We start from the raw sequence: 20,000 nt of genomic DNA, 5'->3' as shown, positions 1-20,000 counted from the left end.
TTTTTTGTTGTGTGTGTGTGTGTTTTTGGTGTGTGTGTGTGTGTGTGTTTTTTAGTGCGTGTGTGTTTTTGATGTGTGTGTGTGTGTGTTTTGTTGTGTGTGTGTGTGTGTGTGTGTGTGTGTGTGTGTGTGTGTGTGTGTGTGTGTGTGTGTGTGTGTGTGTGTGTGTGTGTGTGTGTGAGTGTTTTTAATGTGTGTGTGTTTTTGATGTGTGTGTGTGTGTGTTTTTTGTTGTGCGTGTTTTTGATGTGTGTGTGTGTGTGTTTTGTTGTGTGCGTGTGTGTGTGTTTTTTGTTGTGTGCGTGTGTGTGTGTTTTTTGTTGTGTGCGCGTGTGTGTGTGTGTGTGTGTGTGTGTGTGTGTTTTTTGTTGTGTGTGTGTGTGTGTTTTTGGTGTGTGTGTGTGTGTGTTTTTGGTGTGTGTGTGTGTGTGTGTTTTTTGGTGCGTGCGTGCGTGTGTGTGTGTGTGGGGTCCAGCTTGCCTCTCGTCCACGTCCTGGAACACACAGTTGGGGGTGTGTGTGGTGGTGAAGATGCGCTTGTCTGCAGGGATCCGTGGAGCTGTGAGGCAACGGAGGGCGGGCAACGTTTTAATCACATGATCACATGATCACGCTCCTCCACCGACTCGTACACTGGGCTGATATACTGGGGGGGGGGGGGGGGTGGCCGGCGGCGAGGGGGGTGTGTGTGTGTGTGTCTGCTAGAGTGTGTCTGTGTGTGTGTGTGTGTCTGTGTGTCTGTGTGTGTGTGCTAGAGTGAGTTTGTGTGTGTGTGTGTGTGTGTGTATCTGTGTGTGTGTGTGTGTGTGTGTGTGTGTGTGTGTGTGTGTGTGTGTGTGTGTGTGTGTGTGTGTGTGTGTGTGTGTGTGTTTGTCTGTGTGTGTGTGTGTCTGTGTCTGTCTCTGTGTGTGTATGCTAGAGTGTGTATGTGTGTGTGTGTGTGTGTGTGTGTGTGTCTGTGTGTGTGTGTGTGTGTGTGTGTGCGCTGCTGTGTGTGTGTGTGTGTGTGTGTGTGTGTGTGTGTGTGTTACAGTGTGTGTGTGTGTGTGCTACAGTGTGTGTGTGTGTGTGTGCGCTACAGTGTGTGCGCTACAGTGTGTGTGTGTGTGTGTGTGTGTGCACTACAGTGTGTGCACTACAGTGTGTGTGTGTATGTGCGTGTGCTACAGTGTGTGTGCTACAGTGTGTGCGCTACAGTGTGTGTGTGTGTGTGTGCTACAGTGTGTGTGTGTGTGTGTGTGCTACAGTGTGTGTGTGCTACAGTGTGTGTGTGTGTGTGTGTGTGTGCTACAGTGTGTGTGTGCTACAGTGTGCGCGCTACAGTGTGTGTGTGTGTGTGCTACAGTGTGTGTGTGTGCTACAGTGTGTGTGTGTGTGTGTGTGTGCTACAGTGTGTGTGTGTATGTGTGTGTGTGCTACAGTGTGTGTGCTACAGTGTGTGTGTGTGCTACAGTGTGTGTGTGTGTGTGTGTGTGTGCTACAGTGTGTGTGTGTGTGTGCTACAGTGTGTGTGTATGTGTGTGTGTGCTACAGTGTGTGTGCTACAGTGTGTGTGTGTACTACAGTGTGTGTGTGTGTGCTACAGTGTGTGTGTATGTGTGTGTGTGCTACAGTGTGTGTGTGTGTGCTACAGTGTGTGTGTGTGTGTGTGTGTACTACAGTGTGTGTGTGTGTGTGTACTACAGTGTGTGTGTGTGTGTGTGCTACAGTGTGTGTGTGTGCTACAGTGTGTGTGTGTGCTACAGTGTGTGTGTGTGTGTGTGCTACAGTGTGTGTGTGTGCTACAGTGTGTGTGTGTGCTACAGTGTGTGTGTGTGTGTGTGCTACAGTGTGTGTGTGTCCCTGCGGGGCGGTCACCTTCGTAGCCGGAGTGCAGCCTCTGGGCCAGCAGGAGGCAGCAGAGCCGGTCCTCGGCCCGCTGGGCGTCCTGCACCCTCATCAGGTAGGGCGTCATACGGAACGGCTCGTAGCGCAGGACCCCCTCCCGCTCCCTACCCCCGCTGGGACGGGGACGGACACACACACACACACACACACACACACACACACACACACACACACACACACACACACACACACGAATGAGTGAATGATGTCATATTGAGAGAGAGAGAGAGAGGGGGGGAGGCAGAGAGAGAGAGAGGCAGAGAGAGACAGAGAGAGAGAGAGGGGGGAGGCAGAGAGAGAGAGGGGGGGAGGCAGAGAGAGAGAGAGAGGGGGAGGCAGAGAGAGAGAGAGAGAGAGAGAGAGAGAGAGAGAGAGAGAATTTAGAAACATCCAAGTTATGCTCGGGTTGGGAATATAAAATGCAATCAGATTCATGTTCCGCATTTTGTCTCCGCATATATTTTTGGAAACAAAAAAAACACGGATATATTGTTCCCCAGGAAAAAGCGCCACCTGTTCATATTGTTGTAGCCACGTATCCGACCACTAGGTGGCGACAGAGAGCTACTTTCAGCCTGGCTGACTAAAGGGGCCGATCGGAGCCGGAAACGCCGGCTCAGCGGCTCCGACCACTCACCTAATGCGGCAGAAGAAGGACTTCTCCTGCATGCACTCTGTGGGAGACGACTCTGCATTAGAGGAAGAGGAAGACGGAGAATAGAAGCAGAAAGAGAGAGAGAGGGAGGGAGAGAGAGAGTCAGAAATAATATCTATCATCATGGATTAAAATAAATGGTTATCTTTCCCCCCAGGTGGAGGAATAGTGGGCGATGATAATCGAGGGTCGCTCGCTGAACACTGAACAGAGCCAGAGCCAGCAAGGGTCTCCTGTGTGTCCCTCAAGTAAAGACGGTTTAACGTGGCCGGCTAAAGGTTGCTGGTGGGGTGGGGGGGTGTCTAATTCGTGACTGCGAGGAACAGAGCCTGAAGTTTGCACTTCAATTCAGCTTTCCTTTCCAGAACCCGTAGTAGTAGTATTCCTCCCGGGCTCAGACGCACTATGAATAGAAGCCGTCTCCCCAGGGGGGCTTCCTTCCGTCTGTGGTTCAGCGTTAGCATGAATCATCCGCCGCTTCCAGCAGACCGCTTCTTCTGCCCCCCGCTGGCCCAAGGGACGTACCCGGGGTGAAAACCCTGTGCAGCACCCTGCTGATCCCGGGCTGATCCCCGGGCTGGTGCTAGCTCCACAGGGGCCCGGGGGGCAGCACTAGGTGTCCCGGGGGGGGGGGGCCACGCTGGCTCCACAGGGGCCCGGGGGGCACTAGGTGTCCCGGGGGGGGGGGCCACGCTGGCTCCACAGGGGCCCGGGGGGGCAGCACTAGGGGTCCCGGGGGCCGATGGAAGACGGGTGAATATTGAGCAGCGTCACACTCTGCAGACGGAACGCTCCGGGGGGGGGGGGGGCGGGTGGAGGGGTGTGTGTGTGTGTGTGTGTGTGTGTGTGTGTGTGTTAGAGTATGCGTGTGTGTGTGTGAGCTGAGTGTGTGTGTGTGTGTGTGTGAGCAGAGTGTGTGTGTGTGTGTGTGTGTGTGAGCTGTGTGTGTGCAGAGTGTGTGTGTGTGTGTGAGCAGAGTGTGTGTGTGTGTGTGTGTGAGAGCAGTGTGTGTGTGTGTGTGAGCAGAGTGGGCGGGGACAGCGGGGTCTTATCCTGTGTGTTCCCCGTGAGGGAGAGGCGACGGCGAACGAGAGTGTGAGTATGAGTATGAGTATGAGTATGAGTGTGAGTGTGAGTGTGCATGTGAGTGTGAGTGTGAGTGTGCGTGCCGTCCAACATCACGATAAAAAAAAATCTGCAAAAAAACATCTGCACCCGACCCCCCCCCCCATCCTCACTCACTCACTCTACTACGGCACCGCGGAAACCATCGAACCCCCCGCGCGCGCGCACGCACACGCACGCACGTTCTCGCGGAACGGCCGCGCGCCATGACGTTCTCGCGGTCGGTCGGTCGGTTGGTTACCTGCGCCGGTGCCCATGCTCCAGGAGGGCAGGCGGTAGGGCGTGGTGAAGCTGTAGAACACGCCCACGTCCTGCGGCGTCAGGAACTCCACGAACTTGGCGTCGTGGAACGCCTCCCGCCGGCAGTGCAGGACGGAGGCCGCCTGCTCCGAGATGTACACCACCCGCCCCGTCACCAGCGACACCGCCACCGCAAAGATGTCCTGTGGAGGGGGGGGGGCGGGGGAGGGGGGGGGGCGTGTTAGTACACCACCAGCTGTGAGCTGTTGATGAGCCGCTAACCAGACGTTTTTTGGGAAAATGTGCCGCTTCTGACGTCACAAGAGGGGCGCGTCCGCCTAGACGCGTGACGGATGAGATGAGCGTGATGATGATGATCGTTTTTTTGCTGCAGGCCACCGGGGTAGGGCCGGTGGACTGATCTATCCCAGCGCACATCACAGGTGGACACGCCCACCCGTGATGTCAGAAGAGGCACGTTTTCAAAACGGCTTGTAATAACGGCTCATCGGATCTCTTGTGGTATAATAATATGTCCACCGCTGGCAGTGGACATATTATTATTTTGCCAAATTCCTCTTTGATATAAAACCCTTTCTCCCCTCGTAGCGTGTCAGTAAAACAGCACAACAGCAGGCATTGTATTTGCTCCCACAAGTGGTTTTAATTCGATAGTGTGCACAGTTTTTTTTTTTTTGCGGGCACTGGCTTTGAGTCTCTCCGTCTGCGGTCAAAGAGACACCAGCCGGCCTTTGGGATGTTCTCTGTCGATCTCTCCGTATCTATACATCACATTATCTATACATTAGCAGGCCGGGGCGCTGTGACCGCGGAGGAGGAGGAGGAGGAGGAGGAGGAGGAGGACGGGTACCGCGACGGGGCCGCTCACCGTGTTCTTCAGCGTGTACTCCGAGGTGATGCTGTTGATCTCCTCGATGGTGTAAGACGACACGTCGGGCCCGGGGGGCTGGCTGTCGCTGACCATCAGCATCTGGTAGTACTCCTCGTTGGCTGCCGGGTACACACCCACACACACACACACACACACACACACACACACACACACACACGCACACACACACACACACACACACACACACACACAGATGCCGCGCAGACGCCGCGAGCAGACAGAGCTTCGTGTGAACATGAGGGCTCGACATGCGGGTTGTGAACACGTGCGCCGAGAGACGCCTCCACGCCCGCTCTCTGACGGCCTGGTTCCATCAGCGCCGTTGCCGAAGACAACGTGCGCTCGACTCAAACGTGTACCGCGTACGCATGCATTACAAATAAACACGTGTGGTGAAACACACGTGTATGCAAATTTGTAAAAGCCAAATGTAAATATATATGTAAATATATATATATATATAAATAAATAAATGATATACAGATGGTTGAATGGAGATTTGATTTGATTTTTGATAGGGACCGTGCATATTTATGCACATTGTATAAAAAAAAAACACCATGTAAATATGCCAGAGTTAGTAAAAAAATAACTACTTTTCACCTGCGGTCCCTAGGCAGGTGAAGACACGGGACAAACACAGAGACAGCCAGCAGTTACACACAGCACTCACAACACTATACGTTAAACACATGACGGTGACATGTACATTGACAGAAACAAATGAACAAAGCGAAACAGATCGCGGAACACGCTGCAGTTGAAATGACGGCCACTCACACTAAAAGGAAAGGAGATGCCGCTCACCTTTGACCTGCTTGATGCAGCGCAGCGCGTGCTTCAGCGTGTTCAGCGTGCTGGACTTGCCCTTGCTCCTCTTCTCCGACGGGAGGTGCATCTTCAGGTCCTTCAGCGTCTTCAGCAGCTCCTTCTGCGTCTTGGCTTTGGCCGACTGTTCGCTGCTGCATGGGGGGAGGGGGGGGGGGGGGCATCAGTCGCGCATCAGTCAGCTAGAAACACGCCGGTTCAGTGGCCCACGCCACCACATGCTTCAAACCGGGGGGGGCGGGCGGGGGGGCGGGGCGGGGGGGTTACAGCACGGAGGGGAACGACACTGCCTGGGTTATACCGCAGTAGGAGGGGTCGGGGATGGATGCTTTCACTGACCCCTTGACCCTCAAAAATATTTTTTATTTTGATGCCAATTTCTTTTCAGTTGCTTTTCTGAAATGGGGTTAATGAACTACAATGTCTTCATATGTGCCGTTTAGTTCATGAAATAATACTTTGTATGTACTACGTAATGCCGTGGAGTAAGTTGATGAAAAAACTAATTAGATCCTTTGTTGTGTCGTTGTTTTGGGGGGCTCGGCGTGACTCACAGAGTGGTGAGTGTTCAGCACGCCGTTTATCCAGAGACACGAGGTAAAGGAGGTTGCGTTCTGCAGGCGGGTTCGTGAAGGATCTCTCAAACACAACGGGTGAGGATTCACTTTGATATCGGAAGTGGGCGGAATGGTGAATAAGCCACGCCTACAGGTAAAACCTGCACCCCCGATAACCCTGCCTAAGACCTGGGTCTGTCTTGGCCCCGGGGGCGGAAATAGCAGAAGAGGTCCATTGTTTTTGTAGTGGCCAATTATCTACAAACTCATACTCAACTTTACACGGTGTGGTCCACAATGTGGAGAGAAAAAAAAAAAAAACATCCATAAAAGGCTGTTAGCTTGAAACACGTGCTTCAAAATGAAGCATGGACTAAAATAAACAATTGACATCAAAGTGTAGAAAAGTGCACGAGTGAGTGAGTGAGTGAGTGAGTGAGTGAGTGAGTGAGTGAGTGAGTGAGTGAGTGAGTGAGTGAGTGAGTGAGTGAGTGAGTGCGTGCTGACCTGCAGCCGCTGGTGGATGGGTTGTCCTGCTCGGAGCTCAGGAGGCTGAAGGCGGTGGAACTGCTGGGCGGCGACGGACTGTGAGAGTTGGAGCTGCGAGGGGGGGTGGGGGGGTGGGGTGGGGAGGGGAACCAGAGTGTCCAGAGAGAGAGGACGTTAGCCGCCAGGACACGGACCACACACACACACACACACACAACACACTGGAGGTGGAACCGCTGCAGGAACGGCAAGGTCGTCGTCGTAAACGTGGAAATAATTGGTATTAGTACGTGATGCTACACGTGAATAGGGATGTGAATAACTCTAATTTTTCATGGTTGAATAATCAGTGGGTGGTTATGAACGAATAATCGATAAATTCGATGTGTGCCGACATTCACAAAGGCAGCCGTGGATCATCGGCAAGAAATCACTTCATATCTTAAACGCAAAAAAAAAAAAACTTTAACAGTGATCAGTGTTTGTGTTGTATGCATATATATTAATATTTCTGCTTGTGTATTGTGTATATTGTTTTTCTGTACATGATTAATAATAATAAAAATATATATAATAATAAAAAAATAATAATAGTGCTACAGAACCAACATTAGTTCCGTCCGTTAATTCTTGATGTTAAAAAATGTTAACGGTCCAGATGTTAAAAATCGACTTTGACCCTCGGGAACGAATAATCGAATATTCGAATATTCTGACCCATCCCTACTTCGTGAACCTCCTAAGATGGCGCGATTTGATTGGTTCGCTATCTCGGGATATTGGGCAATAGTTCCCCTCACCAAAAGCCCTGGGTGAATGGTGGTGTAAGGGATAAGCTCAGAGCACGGCCCTCTGCCTTTAGCTCTGGGGACCTGGAGAATCTGAGGGAAGTCCAGATATGACCTGGGGAGAGCCATCAGAGATGCCAAGAGAGCCTACAGAGACAAATTGGGAGCCCAACTACCACAGCTCCGACCCCCAGACGCATGTGGTGTGGACATGCGAGCCATCACTAACCACAAAGGGGAGGAACAATTGAGATACCCAGCCTGCCGCCTCTCTCCCAGACGAGCTCAATAGCTTCTACGCGCGGTTCCATCGCCTGCCTGAAGGACTACCGCCCCGTAGCACTGACCCCCCCGTCATTATGATGAAGTGCTTTGAGCGGCTAGTCAGAACCCACATCTGCTCCTAACCCTAACCCTGACACCTTCGACCCCCTTCAATTTGCATACCGCCCTGACACTTTCACACCGCCCTCTTCCCACCTGGAAAAGGGTAACACATACGTGAGGATTGCTGTTCATAGATTACAGCTCAGCGTTCAACACTATTGTGCCCGCTAAGCTCCGTTCCCAAGCTCAGGATCCTGGGCCTTAACACCCCCCTTTGCGACTGGATCCTGGACTTCCTGACGGGCAGACCCCAGGTGGTGAGAATGGCTCCTCTGCACTGACCCTAAGCACCGGAGCCCCTCAGGGCTGCGTACTCAGTCCCCTCCTGTACTCCCTTGTTCACGTATGACCGTGAGGCCACACAGCAGCTCCAACGCCATCCTCCAAGTGCTGCGGACGACACCACCACCCTGGGACTCATCTCCAACAACGATGAGACCGCCTACAGAGAGGAGCTTTTTGTTTTTGTTTACATTATTAAGTACTGCTGCTAGTGTTCTATTTCTATGATTTTCTATTTTATTTCTTTTTTGTGATGTAGACTCCTGCTATTCCTGCCATTTTTTGTGATATTTCATTATCAGCACATTCCACTTTGAATCCACTTTAATCTACAATCTATGGTACTTAATGTTTACACTCTCCATTGGATACATATGCTGCACTAGATACATTACATACGTTACTCATTTCACTTTATACCTGTAGTATATATAGTATATATAGTATTTAATGTTTCCACTCTTTATTGGACACACCTGCAACATTGGTAGATGTTTACATGTTTATATTCTCTTAAACTATTGATAGTGTTCTTGTTTTAGTATATATCTTTATTATGTGTACTTTTTCTTATATATATTTTATTATGTTGCTATTCTTACCACATTTTTCACATTTTCTTTTAAATATATTTATTTGTGTCTCTTTTGTTAATCTATTATGCCTACTGCGTATCGTTTGCCTGCCAGGCCAATAAGAATTTCAATGTACAGAATGACCCTGAATGACCCTGCGTTTTCTGAACAAATGACAATAAAGCACTTTGACTTTGACTATCCCATGATTGAGATCTCAAACTTCGGGATATTGTTTTCATCGCGCGTGACGGTCGTCTCGACGTCACGCTAATAAAAACAATTATTGAGGTGAATTATTATTCACCTCAGGCTCCGTGAATAGTGGTGAACAGCCGCCGAGACCAAAGGTCACGTTGTTCACTTCTAATAGTTAAATAATAGTAGGTTGTTAAGGGGGACGGCGGCGGAGAGTGCAGGTGCGTCCCCTGGGTTAGTTTCAGCATATTGCATGACAGTTATGGAAATTAATCCAGGTCTATATATACACACACACACACACTAGGGGTTCTGATGTAACATCAACAGTGCGGTAACAGGCCGGCGACCAGTGTGTTACACGAGCGCGGAGGCTACAGACTGGGCTCTGCCGCTGGTAAACACCACTATCTCTTTTCATGCAACGTCCCCCGTCGGGCCACGACAGCCCTCCACTTCTTACGTAACTCGCTCAACGCCGGCTTAATGAAACGGAGTCTCAAATGTTTTGTGAACGTGGTCGATGCCGCGCAGGACTGAGTTAAGGGTATCCATGGACCTCCAGAGAGAACCACAGCAGAGTTCTATCGCTCCGTAGGCTGGGAGAGGGGACCAGGGGTAACCAGTGGTTCACACAGGCAAACCAAAACAACCCACATGCAAGTCGATCAAATGCAAACTAATGCTAATTCAATTGATCGAATAACCACAGCGCTTCTTTATGGGGATTCTCGGGTTTCCATCGGTTGGCGAAGGCCTGTCTGCTCAAAAACACGACAGGCAAAACGGCGGTTGAAACACTTTGCAACCAGGCCTTACGCAACCGGCAAGTTTTGTCTGGACCAGTTTTATTTAAGAGTGACTCTATTGTTGTTGTTTCAACATTCATTCCTCCAGGACTAGTGCGGTCTAGACCCTGACATAATCCATCTCAGGGATCCGATCCCATTGTCTTAGAGGAGCTCCCTCCTGGAAGACAGGGGGGTGTAGAACCAACAACCACTGACCCCGCGGCCACGTTCACACTACCGCCGTCCCGTCAACAGACTTGACGTGTCCACGTGTTTTCCCGGGTTGTAATTACAAAGACGATTTCATCATTGGACAGTGTACTTTGTGCGCACGTTTGCATAACTCGATCCGATTGGCCGAGACGGATCCGTCGCTGCCTACTCTGAGCACACGTCATATATATGGGCCATACATATTTAAAAGGTCCCATATCACACCACCAGGTGTGAGTGTTGATCAGCCGTTCCGAAGCCGTTTTGAAAATCGGCCTCTTCTGACATCACAAGTGGGTGTGTCCACCTCGATGTGCGCTGGGATAGATCGGTTTAGCAGCCTACCCGGTGGACTGCAGCAAAAAAACGTTGCTCATCTATCCGTCATAGGTGGACACGCCCACTTGTGAATGTCAGAAGAGGCAGATTTTCAAAACGGCTTGTAACGGCTAATCTCACTCACACCTGGTGGTATAATATGGGAGCTTTAAAACAACTTTGGCCTCTTGTGCTAGCTGGAATTAAACACCCCAACCACCATGGCCCAACACAAAGATTGACGCAGCAAAAAATATGAAAAACACCACTGAATGGATCCGTTGTTTGCGTACAAACGAGTGGCTGCACATTGGATCCCGATACGGAACCCATCGTTAAAACCAGAGGAGACATGAGTTTATATTTCCAGTGTTAAACAGTTTCGCCGCTGCCGTTCTGCTTCCGTTCATTTCCAGCAGGAGAACGCTGCGCAATGTTACCCGTCCCGGTCCGTTTGAACACACAGGACTTCCTCCAGAGTTTCTCTGGAGACTTTCTCCCCTCTCTGGTCAAAGGGAGGGCCGTTTGTATTGTCACGGATACTCTAAAGACGGCCCGGCGTTGCAAGATGAGTCAGAGGCGGTGTTATGCAACAGCCAGTCTCCTCCAGGTGTTGGGCTTTACAGGAGACCCGGCTTCTAACCTTACACTGCACGACCCACCTACCCACCTAGCGAGCTCCCTGTCGGCACAACCTGTGACGCATATAGACCTCGATGATGTAACGCCCTAGACATATCCGCGAGGCTCTCCATCTCCCTCCGGACCCTGCGCACACGGACTGAGCTTCAGCCAGTGGCTCCCATAGTCAGTAATGTGGTCATCTCTAACGACAACAAGTATTGTACTACACAGGGCTGCAACTAATGCAACTGACTTTTTCCGTGGTTGAGCAATCATTTTGTTTATAAATGATCATAAAAAATTACCGTCAAGTTATCAGCGGTTAAAAGGGATGTCTGTACATTTTTTTCTTTTTCTCTTTCTTTTTCTTTTTGATTATGTCAATTTCCTGTTGAATCAACTAAACGACTAACCTGACCATAACGGCACCGTAGCCACATCTGTCACCACTACACCCCTGCACCGGCTTCCCTTTAATGTAATACAAGTCACAGTTCATCCTTCTTCCCCAATGGAAGTTTTCACTTTACCTTTGAGTTCCGAATCACCTGACACTATCAGACCTCATTTGGGCGTTGGCCAGCAATGCCCTAGTCTCTAACAGTGATAAGATAATTAAAAACCAGACCAGTGACATCCTGGTATGTTCCGTCCTGTCAGAAAATGCATGGCTCTAGAACAACAATTTCAGATGGACTCATTTTAGCTGGAGACAGCAATGCCCAGGCCAGCAGCTCTATCAACACAAGCACTTTGAAGTTGCAGTCAATTTGCTGTAAATGAAAATTGAGTGTGTGTGTGAGTGTGTGTGTGTGTGTGTGTGTGTGTGTAAATAGGAAGTGGTCAAAAGGGGCTATGTCTTTAGAGACTACGTCACTTGACAGCTGCCCCGGTCAAAATGGATGAAATGACGGACAAAGCTGCCATTATAATGGCTTCCACTTATCTACAGAAAACGTAATACCCTACACAGTTACAGGTTTATCCAGTGGCTGGAGATCCATGAGTCCAAAAGGATCGTAAGCAGTCGAATATGGATGCATGAACATAATCATATACAGTATCTGGAGAGAGAGAGAGAGAGAGTTGTTACCAGGTCCATTTCATTTGTCGTCAAGTGCACCCCCCCCCCGCGCATTGCAGAATCTGGTTGGTCAGTCGCTTCGAGCTTTACCGGCCAATCTCGGCCGATCTCGACCGTTTTTTAATCCCCCCCTATGACAGCAGGACCGGTGTCTCATCTGCTAAAAGGAAATCATTACTCTAACGAAGCGCCTTGTGACGTCACCGCTTTACATTTAGAGCGTCGGAAAACACAGAGCAGAGCCCCCCCCCCCCCCTGCTGAGAGGAGGCCCACCTTAAAGCACGGCCGCTGTGACTCACAGCCTCCCAGGACGTCCGTCGTGCCATTACGCCTAATGAAACTCACATCCGTGGCCTAGATGGTGCCCCCCCCCCCCCGTGGGGACCCTGGGTTAAGCGCGGGGGTGGGGGGGGGGGGGGGGGGGCGAGGGGAGGGGGGGGGGGGGTGTGCGGTGGCGACCGTCACACTCACCTCTTGTTGCTCTCCGACGACTCCGTCAGGGCCGAGTCTTTGCCGTTGCCGCTGGAGCCGCCCACCGACCCGTTGCCGCGGGAGTCGTTGCCGCGGTGGGACTCGTTGCCGTGGGACTCGGTCCCGCTCCCGCTGGAGCCGCTGCAGCCCATCTCCACGTCCTCGTGCAGGGCGGGGCGCGGCGCCCGCTTCCTGTTGCCCTCGTGTGGTGGCGGCGGCGGCGGCGGCGGCGACGGCGACCTGGGCGAGGCCGCGCTGCTGCCGCCGCTCCCCTCGGACGCCAGGCCCAGTGCCAGCGCCGGCGCCGGCTCCAGCTCGGGGCGGTCCCGTCCGCCGCCGCCGCCGCGCCCCTCGGCCGGGTAGCCCCCGGCCATGAGGTGCAGCTGGCCGATGGCACCGCAGGGGGGGGAGCCTCCTCCCTCCTCCTCCTCCTCCTCCTCCTCCTCCTCTTCCTGCGGCCGGAAGCTGACTCTCTCTCGGTTCCTTTCGCGGCCGTCCATGGCGGGGCGGGGAGCAGGTGGCGGCAGTGGGCTGGGGGGGGGGTTCTCAGACAGCAGGGGGTCGGGGGAGGGGGTCGGGGGGGATGGGGGGGGGGGTCGGTGGGGTGCACCAGTAAAGCAAGAACAGGGCTGAGGTTAGGCTGTTTTCAGCATGGCCTCAGCACTGCGGCGTAAGGAGTGTTTAGGCCGTCTTAGGAACTAAAAGGGGAGACGGAGACAAATCAACATACAGGAGGTGTTAGAAACCTTACACGTCAGGGCCAGCACTCGGAGAGGCTATTATTAGGAGGATCACATCTCCGTTGATAGTCAATAACAGGAAGTGAAACCGCTGGACCAAAACAAACTGCCTTTTGATTCCGGTGGGACCGATGGGAATTGCAGCTTTAGATGGGAACAGAGTTCTGATTGATAATAATGAAAAGGGCAAACAATATCATGGAGGCACACTTGTTTTGTGCCTTTCATGCACGTACACACAAACGTACGCACGCACACACGCACGCACGCAGGCGCGCGAACAAATTGAAGGTTTGTGTGCCAGAACGATCTACTGTAGCCTGTATTTCTAAAGGCAAATCATGTAAACCCCTGTTCATAGCAGTATTATATAGTGGTCATGGCAATCAGCCGACTTGACCTGATTACGTCTGTGTGTGAGCAGCAGGCTGAGAACGTTCTAAGAACGTCCATGCACACACACACACACATACCCTCAGACGCAGGCACCTGAGTTCAGCTAATGAACCACTGCGGCCGTTATGGAGAAGCCAAACAGGCCAAACCAGAGAGAGTACATTTAATCGTGTGAAATGGGAACAGAAGTACAGGTAAAAAAAAAAAAAAAACGAAAACGCTGAGACACAATTCTTCTTAAAGTTCAATTTAAGAAAACGATTACCATGATTAGTTCACAGATCAAAAACAATGAATGGAATATCTCTCTCTATATAGCTCTATATATGATTTATATATAAAGATGATTCCACATATATAATGGGTATGGTAAGCTAATAGGGTTAGGGTTAGGGTTTCTTTTAGGGTTCCTATGCAGTGGGATGCGTTTATTTCAAGACTGACTAGACTTGCTATCTTATAAAATAATGATTTGATGTTAAAAACACAAAAAAACGACCACTTTCAGCGGAGCAGATACAACTCCTTCTATTCACGACGCCGACACGTTGACATGCAGACCGCTGCAGGTACACACAGTTGTGTTGAGGCACCGTTGAAGTGTCGTTTAAATGAAACAATTAAATAGGTTTATAATGGCCATGTTGGGAACAAGTGTCATATCCAGACATGCCCCTTACTTTTGTAGGAAAACACAAGCTTCTGAAATTGTTTTTAAAAGTAAAACTACAATTAGTAACTGGATTATTTGTCAAATAAAATGTTCAAGTTAAAAAAAACAAACCTGAGTGGCTGAAGTGGGATCGTATTCTCCTTGGTGTGGAGTGTTGACGGCACGAAGGGAATATTGTCATTAACTTCAGGTGGTCGGTATTCCGCAAATAGCCGCTCAGACGGATGTCTACTAGCGCATCTCCCGGCGCGACCTGAATTTAGACTCCAGACTACCCGCCGCTCATTGGCTGAAGCCGAGGGTTTCCATGGGGAAAGTGACGCAATGACGACCGCGGGCGGTGAATGGCTCAAGCCACTGCCTATCACTTTACGTAAAACGGTTACACTTTGCACGTGGACACTCATGTTGCGTCGTCTGTCGCCTTGTCCTGGGCCGTGCGTGGAGTTGGCCATTGAATAAAAGGAAGAAAAAAAAACACCACTAGCAGCAACCAACGCAATATTATAATAACACAATATAGAGCTCGAAAGACGGCGGTGGTTACGTATGCAATGACCTAAAAAGCAAAGCACCGCCACATACACAGGGCGCAGTTCCAGGCTTACTCACCAAATTGAAGGAAGTAGACCTTCCGTTATTACATAACGGGGTAATTGGACCAGCACACGTTATTATTCTCTGGGGATGATGTCACATCCTTGTCACTTTCCAGCAGTAGTGAATTGACTGTTAAACAATTGAGTCCCACGATTAGTCTGCTTCGGCAAAAAACAGAATAAAGAGATGGGCCTCAAATAGATCAAAGACAAACCACCCCCGCAAACGCACAAAATGTGTTCCGTTTTGGTCTGGATAGTGTTAGCAAATATGCCATTTCACAGTAGAGAACGGTGCCATATATATATGCGGTGGAGGAGCCACAACACATAGGCTATCCTTTACTATACGTAGGCCTACAGCGAGGGCAGCACACTGCAGGTATCGCTATAGCTACTCGCTTCCATATAGTCGTGTACTTAATGTTAGTAACAACTTCCAAAACGTTGCAGCCTCACTGAAAGCAAGCTGTGGACATGCGCAGGAGAGGAATCACCCACTGTGACCTCGGCCTGCCGGCACTTTTATTCTCTCTGGTGAAAAATAACAAGAAACAGCCGATTTCAACGGGTCTGGATATATTCATATTCAGAATCAAACTTAATTCACAACAAGACGCGAGCGACCACAAAGATGGAATCGTTCAGTTTGTTTTGAAGCAGATCAGCGACGACGAAACGACAACCAGGACTGGGACCAACAGGAGAGAGCGGCTGAGAGTTTTGGTGAAAAATAACTTTAATAAAACTCCTATGAAAACAAAAATACCAGCGAAACAATAAAAGCCTGTACATTTGACAATATCCAGTGTCTGGGAGACATGTAAAGACTAGCAGTGGGCAAATACAGCAGCATCACATAAACCCACCGGGACCATCAGTTTGGGCTCTGGCCTGAAGCCCAAGGGTTCATATGCCAATAGATACGGTTCATATATTTGTTTATGGATATTGCACAAACAACCAATGCAGGTGCTGGGAGCCGGGACGCGCCCTATATGTCAACAAGCCAGATGGGCGCTTTGCATCGCAGTGTCCCTCACCCCGCGATATCAAAACCCAATACATTTCAAATGACACCGGCACTTATTTGCAAGAACATTCAACTTTGGAACAGATAATTACAAAATATGTATTAACAATAAAACAACCAAAGGTTTTCCGCTTTAGTTTGGTCCTAAGAAAGGCATGTTACATGATTCCGATATTGTCGAGATTATTAGCACAAGGTGGATTGTGCTTTGAAAGGCTGAGGCGAGGCCCTGTATAAGACATTGACTCCTTAAAGCGGATATATTTAGCAGAATTGTTTTTTATTTACCTTTGTTAAAAAAAAAGGAAAAAAAAATAAAATCGGATTAAATTAGATAAAGCAAAAAAAAGAAAGAAGCAACTTTTAATCTTTCCGGTCAAACTCAAAAATAAAGATTTTACTTTGATAGAAAAGGTTGAGTTCAGTAATTCCTATTCTCCGCCGGGTCGCGTTGGGGACCAGTTGGCTCCAGTGTTGGGAATGTTCCGCGCTGCTCCTTAGCTTCAAACGGCGGACGACGCTCCAGTAGGTCGACTCCTCGGGTTCTTTTAAAATCTTTAAAACGTTGTTCCTCTCACACACACGCACACGCACACGCACACACACACACACACACACACACACACACACACTTCCGTGGAGCAATAAAGTAGTCTGGCACATTAAAACAAAACAAAAAAAAAACGAGAAAAAACAGAAGAGATATAATCTTAAAACGGCAAAAAATAAAAACAAAAATAAAAAATATACAATCTTCCCGCACTTGAGGCACACGGTTCGTAGTTCGCAGGAGGCGGTAAAGGAACAGAGAATGTTGTGATCCTTTTGTGGCCGCGCTGCGTATAGTTTGGCTGAGTTTTAGTTTTAAGACTTTCTCCTTTGTCCACGTCTTCTTCTTTCAGGTGTTTTTAGTCGGTCCACAACCCGCTGGTTATCTTAGAGAGTTCAGTAGTTGGGGCCATGGACACTGGACACAAGTCAGCCAACCCCCCCCCCCACACTCGTCCTCTCCAGCACCCCCCCTCCGCCTCATTAGTCAGTGGGCCGGAGCCCCCCCCCCCCCCTACCCATGTACAGTATGTCTATAGGGGCTGGGGGGTGGGTGGGGGTGGGGGGGCTGCCGGCTGTGTGTGGAGGGGGGGGGGGATATAGGAGAGCGACGATAAGAGTTGGAGTGTAAGTTCCTTCCATGGGTTGTGTGTGTGTGTGTGTGTGTGTGTGTGTGTGTGTGCTCGGTCACCGATTGCACTTGTGCAAAACCTGCAAGTGCCATAGTCGCGGTTATTCCACAAGTATGTCAAAAGGCCTGTAAGAAGTTCTCTTTGTTCTGTCCGTCTGTTCAGTCGCTCTTCCAGAACGACGCGAGGAAGGAGTTGGGGAGGAGGAGGAGGAGGGGGGTGTCTTCTACATTCCCTTCTTTAAATATATATCGATAAGTTGTCTCTATGCATCTCTCTCTCTGTGGCACCCCCCCCCCCCGGCCCCCCCGGCCCCCCCGGCCCCCCCGCTGCCCTAGGAGCGGTTGTCCTTGGCCACGTTGTGGGCCATCCAGTTGACCTTGGTGGTCCAGCTCTCCCTCAGCGCCTCGTCAAACTTCTGGCGGAACTGCTTGAGCGCCTCGTCGTCCGTCTTGCCCAACGCCAGGGAGTCCTGGAGGGGGGGGCGGGGGGGGGGGGGGGAGGGGGAGGAGGAGAGGAGGGGGAGGAGGGGAGGAGAGGGGAGGGGGGAGGGGATGAAACAGGGGTTTAGGAGGAGATGCGGGGCGAGACAGAGGCAGAGAACGAGCCGACGAGGGAGGAGGGAGGGAGGAGAGAGAGGGGAGATAGAAATACTTTATCTCTCGATCTCTGAACAACCAAAACATGTCCGACACCGGTGTCCACTACGGTTGCCAAGCGACGGCCGGAGAGCTACAGGTACGGATGACAGCAGCGGCGGCGGTTATGTCAGCGCATTATGTCATCGTGTGTTACGTTAGTTACAGAAGAAACCGCTTCAACGTCCACACAACACAATCACGCTGTGATTGTTGCGTCGGTAACGGCGCGCTTACATGATTTAAAAAAGGTGAGCGGACGTGCGGACATACGCACTCATCGGGGCTATGCATCCACACGCATTTGATCACGGCGGCAATTGTGCATTACGATTGGCTGTTCGATCAGTCTGCATGTGAGAGTGAGTGAGTGAGTGTGTGTGTGAGAGTGTATGTGTGAGTGTGTGTGTGTCACCTTCAGGTACTGTATGTCTTTGACGGAGGTGAGCTCTGGCAGCCCGGCGGTGAGCATGAGGGCGAAGAGTGTGATGAAGAGGTTGCCGTTCTTCCTCAGGATGAGATAGGCCTCCTCGCAATACTGACGGAAGCTGGAGGGGAAAGACACGGGACAGACGCATCAGCCAACCGAAAGGGGGCAGTCTTGAAATTAAAATAAAGTGTAGCGTCATCGCAGTATGGTAGTATAGTGTCATAGTATAATTCCCCTCATGTCCTACTCTGGAAATCCACAGTTCTCGCGAGAGCACAATTGGAATTTGCTCAGCGAGTCACTCTGGGAAGGAGCAATATACTCACTCCCCGATTCCCCTGCCCCAGAACATTAACCAATCACATCGGTGTATCTGATATAGGCGGGGCCAAAAGCGTTGCCGTTTTACCGACCGGATACGGCAAGAGTCTTATCTATTGGTTAGCTCCGCTGGTCTGGATACGTCACCCCCTTGCATTCTTCTGATTGGTCGTAGTGTTATCCAATCGCGTGCAGTGATATTTTCAAACGCACGCTTGGCGCCGCCCCTCGAGTTGGGACCGTTTTCATCACTGGTTGCCGGACCCTACGGCTCTCTAGACGTGGCTCTCCGGGGTTTCCAGGCTACCTCTAATAGGTAGCCTGTCGGGAGGATAGGATAGCAATTGATAGTAGGAGCAATTAATATCAGCCATGCCCCCTTGTTCCACGCAAACACGTGGAGGTGGCTCGGGCCAGCGAGAGGCTGGCACCCACCTGCCAAACTTCTCCGTGTTGCCCGTCTTGCCCTGTTGGATGACGTGGATGAAGTCGTGCGTGAGGATGAAGGGCACGCGCTCCCGCTTGATGCCGAACTTGGACTTGAAGTTGCCCAGGATGTGGCCGAAGTCGATGTGGAAGAGCTGAGGGGCGGGGGGGGGAGAGAGACGGTGAACAAATCAATGAGGACGACGAGGATGAGTGACTCAACAGCCGTTTCTCAATTTGCGTTCTCATGTGTACTCGTGTACTTGCGTTCTCGGTAAACGTCATCAGTGGTAGCCCAAGCACTGTTCCAATTCCAAGTACGCGAGTACGCGAGTACTGTCGTAAAACCCGTGTGTGTTCTCGATGCGTTCTCGATGAGGCCGTTCTACCGAGGACGCATCGGAGGTGACTCGTGCGGACTTGGACCGTTAAATATCCCAGGATGCATCATCGAGTCCGCTGCTGTTCCAATTGCAGGTGCGTACTCACGTTCTCGGAAGTCTGTACTTGAAAGTCCGGACTTGCCAAGTACGTACTTCCAAGTCCGCGAGTACGTAGTCCGCGTACTTGGTATTGAGAAACGGCTAACTTTTCTAAGCTGCTCTGACGGCCTCTCTCTCTTTCTGTTTTACTTAAAAGGTGCCGTGACGCGCCACCAGGTGTGGGTGTTGATCAGCCGTTACAAGCCGTTTTGGAAACCAGCCCCTTAACACATCACAGGGTGGGCGCGTCCACCGAGACGTGTGACGGAGAGATCGGTTTGAAAAAACGGCTCGTGAAACGGCTAATGACACTCACACCTTGGCGGCATGGGTCACGGGAACCCTTTAAACACGTGACCGTCGGGTAAACAAACACGGTGTGCGTGACGGTTGTGTGTTCCTCTCCGGCACCCCGGTCTGACTCTGACCTGGCCGGTGCTGCGGACCATGATGTTGTCGCTGTGGCGGTCCCCGATGCCCAGCACGTAGGTGGCCACGCAGTAGCCGGCGCAGGACAGGGTGAACTCCTCGATGGCGCGGTCCAGAGCGTCCCTGTCGTGCGAGAGGGGACAACAACACGAAACACAACAGCCGGTGATCAACAGTCCGGGAACCACCACCACCCCCCCCCCCCCCAAAAAAAAACAAACACTGACAG

The 20,000-nt window shown here is 50.9% G+C and overlaps 2 protein-coding genes across 2 annotated transcripts in view; both read right to left on the bottom strand.

Moving 5' to 3' along the window:
• The window catches only part of LOC311373558 (period circadian protein homolog 2-like), a gene marked incomplete at both ends in the record, with an annotated part of 21,446 nt that extends 8,646 nt beyond the window's left edge, over window positions 1-12,800 (bottom strand). The window contains 8 exons of the mRNA XM_084490300.1: window positions 481-559; window positions 1,858-2,000; window positions 2,525-2,576; window positions 3,909-4,110; window positions 4,797-4,918; window positions 5,628-5,782; window positions 6,713-6,805; window positions 12,427-12,800. Coding sequence (XP_084346426.1) covers window positions 481-559; window positions 1,858-2,000; window positions 2,525-2,576; window positions 3,909-4,110; window positions 4,797-4,918; window positions 5,628-5,782; window positions 6,713-6,805; window positions 12,427-12,800 — 1,220 coding nt within the window. The remainder of the gene's footprint in view (window positions 1-480; window positions 560-1,857; window positions 2,001-2,524; window positions 2,577-3,908; window positions 4,111-4,796; window positions 4,919-5,627; window positions 5,783-6,712; window positions 6,806-12,426) is intronic.
• Window positions 12,801-17,291: 4,491 nt separating this feature from the next.
• On the bottom strand, window positions 17,292-19,913 carry LOC311373557 (phosphatidylinositol 4,5-bisphosphate 3-kinase catalytic subunit beta isoform-like). The gene is made up of 4 exons (XM_084490299.1): window positions 19,771-19,913; window positions 18,870-19,015; window positions 18,099-18,231; window positions 17,292-17,517 (listed from the first exon to the last, which is right to left on the bottom strand). Exons 1-4 carry the CDS (start codon window positions 19,789-19,791, stop codon window positions 17,380-17,382), a joined length of 438 nt encoding a protein of 145 aa, XP_084346425.1. The 5' UTR covers window positions 19,792-19,913; the 3' UTR covers window positions 17,292-17,379.
• Window positions 19,914-20,000: the final 87 nt, after the last annotated feature.

Source organism: Micromesistius poutassou (assembly GCF_964030765.1).
Source record: "Micromesistius poutassou genome assembly, contig: SCAFFOLD_3813, whole genome shotgun sequence".
NCBI classification, from domain to species: Eukaryota; Metazoa; Chordata; class Actinopteri; order Gadiformes; family Gadidae; genus Micromesistius; species Micromesistius poutassou.
Note: the sequence above shows the minus strand (reverse complement) of the source record. Positions and strands in the feature narration are given on the sequence as shown.